This window comes from Mangifera indica, chromosome 6, assembly GCF_011075055.1.
Source record: "Mangifera indica cultivar Alphonso chromosome 6, CATAS_Mindica_2.1, whole genome shotgun sequence".
Classification (NCBI taxonomy): domain Eukaryota; kingdom Viridiplantae; phylum Streptophyta; class Magnoliopsida; order Sapindales; family Anacardiaceae; genus Mangifera; species Mangifera indica.
The window spans coordinates 18,197,994-18,204,593 of NC_058142.1; the positions used below are offsets into that span (position 1 = coordinate 18,197,994).

The 6,600-nt window shown below is 33.0% G+C and overlaps 1 protein-coding gene across 3 annotated transcripts; it reads left to right on the forward strand.

Moving 5' to 3' along the window:
- The first annotated feature begins 1,902 nt into the window (after positions 1 to 1,902).
- On the forward strand, positions 1,903 to 6,239 carry LOC123218351 (haloacid dehalogenase-like hydrolase domain-containing protein 3). Of its 3 annotated transcripts, XR_006502678.1 has the most exons (6): positions 1,903 to 2,059; positions 3,109 to 3,502; positions 3,729 to 3,935; positions 4,103 to 4,268; positions 5,563 to 5,674; positions 5,781 to 6,239. XR_006502678.1 is itself a non-coding variant. In XM_044639770.1 (4 exons), the coding sequence occupies exons 2-4, from the start codon at positions 3,245 to 3,247 to the stop codon at positions 4,397 to 4,399; spliced, it is 762 nt and encodes a 253-aa protein (XP_044495705.1). In that variant the 5' UTR covers positions 1,904 to 2,059; positions 3,109 to 3,244; the 3' UTR covers positions 4,400 to 4,636. The 3 variants fall into 3 exon arrangements, 2 of the variants coding, with proteins under 2 accessions (XP_044495705.1, XP_044495706.1); XM_044639770.1 differs by lacking the exons at positions 5,563 to 5,674; positions 5,781 to 6,239 and having other exon boundaries at positions 1,904 to 2,059; positions 4,103 to 4,636; XM_044639771.1 differs by lacking the exons at positions 1,903 to 2,059; positions 5,563 to 5,674; positions 5,781 to 6,239 and adding an exon at positions 2,722 to 2,742 and having other exon boundaries at positions 4,103 to 4,636.
- Positions 6,240 to 6,600: the final 361 nt, after the last annotated feature.

Below are 6,600 nucleotides of genomic sequence, written 5' to 3' on the forward strand. Positions count from 1 at the left end.
GTAGTTAGCCTAATTTACTGAAAACATTGCACTGATTTGCTTTGAAAATGTTTATGAATGTGGTTGCAGTAGAGTCTGCAGTGTCTACAACTTAGGTGACGCCTTTTCTCTCTCGTTTTTGCGTCCTTTTCAATAAAATGCCATATTTCATGACATTTACCAGAATTGTCAATCACAATAAAAGATTATTTATTGGCTTGAAAGCATGATTCACGAGGTAGCCCCATACCCACAAAAGAGTGAAAGCGCCAATAGTTTTGGTGATAATGGAAGTGAAGTAATAATGAAAGAATGAAAATGATTTTAGACATGTGATTGAAGAAGAAAACTTAAAACTGCTTTTCTGTACAAAATCACAATACCAGAGGCTACAGTCCATGGTTTTTGGTGTTTTTGTTTTCTTCGATTCTAACGCCTTCTATTTTTTAACACCATCAAACTTTTAGTAATTACCTCTTGTCCCTTTTAATTCACGTTCCTTCTTTTTACACCCTTTGTCTAGGGGTGTCAATTAAATAATTAACATCGGACCCAACAATAAAATAGCAAGAAACTGGGTCGAATACCCGACCAAATACCCAACTGTGAATCAAAGCTAGTTTCCAAGCAGACTTCGGTTCTTTAGGTGGTGGAATAGGAATCGAAACTGAAACTTGTTGGTTCCACTCCAACTGAAACAAGAATTTATACAGAAAAGACCGATTCTGAATAGGAGCTGAATTCTACAGTTGAATACCTGATGGATTCAGTTTCAAATGGTTTTTTACTTACCCCTAATTAAAAAAAATTTGTTTTTGTCAACCAAAAGTATGATCAAATAAAATCCAATCTAAAGAGTATTGAGACTCTAATGCTAAACCTTTACGACCTGTTTAGTAACCAAGACGTAATTTGAAGGGGTGCGGGGGGCACAACAGAGGTAGGTAAAACTGACGGTTGGTTTTATTATATTATTTTCATATAGTATCAATTCAGATTTTGTGTTAAAGACCTTCAATTTTAATTTGACTCGAATTAAAATCTTATCAAAATTTTTTAATCATAATTTAATTCTATAACCTGCTAGTTGACATGATCTGATCAAATTTGACTCAAAATTATTTATTATTTTCATTTTTTAAAATATTTTTATTGTTTTAATTTTTTCATCAAATTACTTTAATATATTATTAATAAAATATACAATATAATGACAAATGATCTAAAAAATTACATATTAAGATTTTTAAAACACATCAATAATCTAACTAACCAAATCAAATTCTTATCACTCAACAAAAAATAAAATATTTAAATAAAAAAATAATATAAGTAATTATAATTAAATAAAAATACAATTATATACCATCTATAAAAATTTCAAATCTTATTATAAAGACACAACATATAATTATAATATTAATAATATATTTAAAAACATATCTATAATCCGACTAACCAAATCAAAATCTTACTATTTAATAATAAAATAAAATATTTGAATAAACAATCATGTTGGTAATTATAATTATATAAATATACAACTATATGTAATATATTAAAGTAATATTTCTCTAAAATATTTGTATAGATTCATATATTGTCGAGTTATTTTCGTATAAACTTTAATACTATCCAATTTAATTTTGAATAATTTTAGGTTGACTTGAAAAAATTTGTTATCAAAAAACTAAACTCTAACCTAATATTGTTCATATTATGTTATATCGGATTAATGAATCGTATTAAAAATTGTAAACCCTAGAGGTGAGGCAGGGACAAAGAAGATGGGAAACTGGAGGATGAGGGGGAAATTGAAACTTCGAAAAAGCGAATAAACCGAATTAGATTAAAATGGAGGGATCTTTCAAATGACACAGGCAAAAAAAACATAAAAAAAGACTTTTGACGTCAAGTTATTAATTTACCGTATCTATAAATGCTAGGACTCAGGTAGCTTTGGTCCAAACCCGCTGACTTATGAAACTGCTCCGGTGTAGCAGAAGCTAAAGCTCTATAAACTCGTTCCAAATGATAAGGCAACCCTAAACTGAAGATTTTTCTGCATTTCAGCTTCTGGGTATGTTTTTGTTTTCCTCATTTCTTCATGGGTTTTTATTTGACCTTCAGTTTGCATTGCCATCGTTTCCTTTTTTATTGTTTTATTGATGATTATTTGTTGTGTTTTCTTTGTCTTATGTTTTGGGTGTGTAATATATGAAGCTGAGGTTTCGAAAGTTGATATTTTTATATCTGTTATTATTAGTCTGATGATTACATTCTATTAATCATCTTTGATACTGGAAAAAAGAATTAATTTGTGAACTAGGTTGGTGGGAAACTGTGTTTTCTGCATTGTGATGCTATGTTCAGATTGTGCTATAGGAAATCAATTTGCTTTTTTGGAGTCCAAAGTTTTGATTTGGTAGATTGGCTTATATGATTTTGATTTGGTTTCTGTGATCAATTTTGGTTGTGTTGTGCTATATCATGTGTTGTGGATTTCTGTAATGTGTCTTTATGGTGATTATATTTATTTTTTTATTTAAAGAGCTCGTATTAAAGAGATCAAAAGAAATTATTGGGGATTTTCATCACTTTGCTGAATAATCTTAGTAGCCAGCGAGGAACTGTGTTTGTATGATGTCTTAATTCCTAAGATGTTGACATGTATCAGGTAAAAGATAGGCAAATTCAATTGCTTTCATGCTCTAGCGTCAGTGATAAATAAACATGCTTCTAGCAGCCAATTGGTTGTCCATGGTGAGCTAACACTTGAGTGTGAAAGTGTTTTATTTTTGTATCTTTTTTGTTTGTGGATTTTGCTGCCTGGCTTTGTTCTTGTTGCCTTTTCAGCAATATATGCCTAACTTGTCATCAAAGATGAAATCATAGAACTTTTGACTTTGTTGTTATAGTTAGAGCTTCTAATTTTCCACTTTAGAGTAATCAAGATGTTAAAATGGTAAATGATTTTTCTATGACCTTGGGTCACATTTTTGGCAACTTAGAGTATTAGTCAGTTAGGGAAAAGTTAACGACAATTCATGTTTTATGCTGTAACCTGTGTAGCTTAATAGTCATCTTTCTTTGTTGGCTATAAATAACCATCAATGTCGACTTATGCAGATGCAAACTCCTTGGATTCTCTGAAGAGACTGGTTCATTCACAATTGGGAGGAAACCTATTCATAATAAGTAGAAAACTATAATTTCAGTACTTCGTGTGTGTGTTTGTTCAAACTGCTGCACAATTTTTGTTACAATGTCTATGTTGTCAAGATTACGCTGTATTACTGTGGATGTCACTGGTACACTGATAGCTTACAAAGGGGACCTTGGTGACTACTATTGCATGGCAGCCAAAGCTATTGGACTCCCTTGTCCTGACTATAAACGTGTTCATGAGGGCTTTAAACTGGCATATAAAGAGATGGCGACAAAGTATCCATGTTTTGGTTATGCAGCAAAAATGCCCAACGTTGTCTGGTGGAAAACTTGTGTCAGAGATTCCTTCATCAGGGTAAGATGTATGATTGAGCCATTGTCCGGATTAGCTCATCCTTTTTATTTCATATTAATTCACAGTGTGAAGCTCTTCTTTGATTTGTTCTGGTGGGAATCGGGCTGAGCCCTGATCCTGAACGCTTTATGCAAGCTTTAAATTGCAATGTTTTCATGAAAACAATCCTTAGCTGTAAGTTTTATGATTGTACTTCTTGATATGACATGAATTATTGCACTGACAGGCTGGATATGACTATGATGAGGAGACATTTGAGAAGATATTTAGACGCATATATTCATCGTTTGGTTCATCTGCACCATATACTGTCTTCGCAGACTCTCAACCATTCTTAAGATGGGCACGTGAGAAGGGTCTTAAAGTTGGGATTATTAGCAATGCAGAATACCGATATCAGGATGTAATCCTTCCAGCCTTGGGTTTGAGACAAGTAAATTTTTTTTTTTTTCATCTTTTTCAAAATTTATTTAGCATGCACATGCCTCATATGTTTTCATCATTTACACTGCCCTTGATGCCACTGATTGTCCTTGCATTTTATAAAAGTGCTTCCTAGGCACTAGAGATCCTAACAATGTATTGCAATTTACAATTCAGGGAACTGAGTGGGACTTTGGTGTGTTTTCTGGTCTTGAAGGTGTTGAGAAACCAAACCCAAGAATCTATGAGATAGCCCTTGAAAAAGCTGGAAATATAGCACCTGAGGAAACTCTGTACATTGGAGACAGCTTTCGCAAAGACTACGTCCCTGCAAAGAGTGTGGGTATGCATGCTATACTATTAGATAGGTTTAAGACACCTGATGCTCAGGAATGGAAGAAATCCGGTGCACTTGTGCTACCCGATTTAGTTGCAGTACAGGATGGACTTACTTCAGACAAGTTTAATTGTTAGAAAAGCTTTCTTTTCACCAAAGAAGTTTCCATTAGTAAAATTTTTTATCCACTTCCCATTGATGAATATTATTACTCATTGGTGACTCTTCTTTCTGCATTGTTGTCTCTTGCTTTTGTAGCTTTATTTTAACACCCTTGGAGACCTTTTTACTTGGGCTCCAATGGGGAAGAAGATGCCAGGTTTCGTAATGGCCATGTTCACTAGCTCTTTTATAAAGATATCTGATTCTGATTATCTTGGTGCTCATTCTGGCTCTTTTTCTCAGCAATCTTGATTATGCTTCTCTATGTCAATGAAATTTAATCTAGCTTGGTTGTTATTAAACACTTGTGGCTTGCACATATGATTGTAATTAGGTTAGATTTAATCTGAATTGAGTCTGGGGCGAATTCATGCTTGAACCAAAACCATAATACCTAGTTCAAATCTGAACAAGTTCACAGGTTGGCTTTGGTATTTTAGAGGGTGGAGATGGAATTGAAATTGAAATTGCTGGTTCCACTCCAAGTGAAACCGGAACTTATTCAGGGAAGGTCAGTTCCGGGTAGAAATTGGAACTTACCACAGAGTACCGGAAAGTTCTGATGTCAAGAGAGTTTTTTGCCCACCCCTAGTTAAAATTTGTTTTTGTTAACCACAAGAATGTTGATATAAAAATCCAAGCAAAAGAGGATTGTAACTCTAATTGCAAAAATCTCTATGAATTGTTTGGTAAGCAAGAACTAATTTGAAAGGGATCATTTAGAGTTAGATTCAATCCAAATTATTCAAGTTTGGATCAAAGGAGCTGAGTCCCAACCAAGAATTGAACTCGTTTAGAAAACAAATGAAGTTTGAGTCGATATGAAAACTTGAATTTCTATTGACTTGGTTTGAATGTAATTTTAAATTGTTTTTCAGTCGAGTTTTAGTTTGAAGGTCTGGATTGGAATCATATAGATTTAAATTGATCTTGAATTAGGTCTTGTTTGGGTTTGGTCTGGATCAAATTTAACCCTAAAATGCATTATAACATAGTGCTTGAAGTGATCAGTATTCATTTAGAATTGGCATCGACTGAACCCTTTGAAAAAGGAAAAATAAAAATGAATTTTAGCATGAATAAATTTAAATTATGCTGCAAAGCACCAAGTTCTTACATATTTCTGTCCCGTGATCAGGATTTTGTCTTGCCAGTCACTTGGTCCTTTGTATCTTCTCTTCCACCATCAAAGGCAATTAGAAGCCAAATGGGGATGAAGCTTGGAGAGAAGAAGAAAATAAATGAATATGGTACGAAATGGGGTTTACATACACACGTGATCGAAAATTTTCATTATAACTTCTACACATGCATAATCCTGGATACTTCAATGATTACGTAATATTAATTTTGCAGGTGGAGCTAAAAATGAAGTTATAAATGGCTCGAGAGAACAGGTAGCTAAATACATGCAGAAGATTCTGCAACAAAGCGTTATGGCTTCAGGTGCAAGGCATGCACTTTCAGGCCCACTCGATGTTGGTGGTATTGATGCTACTAGATATCTTGCTAATGAAAAGCAAAAAGCTTGGGGATCCTGGACATATGCACTTTTTTGGATATATCAATTTGGTTGTATTATATAATGTCTACAGTTTGTATATATTGCATTACTCTATGTAATCGCGGAAATGGAAAATAAAATGCCAACCAGAAAATGAGCTTTGATATTCTTCATGTATTGGCCATACGATGGAAGTGAAATGGATGGATAGAAAAGAGAAAGGCACATCATCAAACTAAGGAGGCATAGAAGAAAATTCGGTTAAAACTAGTTAAGTTGGTTCAACCACCTTTATAGGTAAGATTTTATTATATATAAATTGAATGAATTTATGCAATCCTAAATCCGCATAATTGATGTATAGGGTATAAAATATTGAATGAAACTTTAAAGTTATAGGAATATTTAAATCATCATACAATTTAAATCAGTAAAGTTATTAAGATAATTTGTCGAGATCACCTCTTCTTACTATGTAAGGATAAAAGTGTTATTTATGTAATGTGTCTGTGTCTTGTTACTATCATGTAATAATTCTTATTTTGCTACTCTTTTGTAAATGCCCAAGCGGCAAAAGTAATTTTGTCCCTTGACTATAAAATCCCATGAAAATACTTGTACTGTAGTTGAGCTGTTCATTTAAATAAGAATGCATTTTTTTTCTTTTTTAGA

Coding starts and splice junctions, on each gene's coding strand:
- LOC123218351 (XM_044639770.1), top strand. CDS start 3,245: ATGTCTATGTTGTCAAGATTACGCTGTATTACTGTGGATGTCACTGGT. Junction 3,503..3,728: donor TCAGAGATTCCTTCATCAGG/GTAAGATGTATG, acceptor TTGCACTGACAG/GCTGGATATGACTATGATGA. Junction 3,936..4,102: donor CAGCCTTGGGTTTGAGACAA/GTAAATTTTTTT, acceptor TTTACAATTCAG/GGAACTGAGTGGGACTTTGG.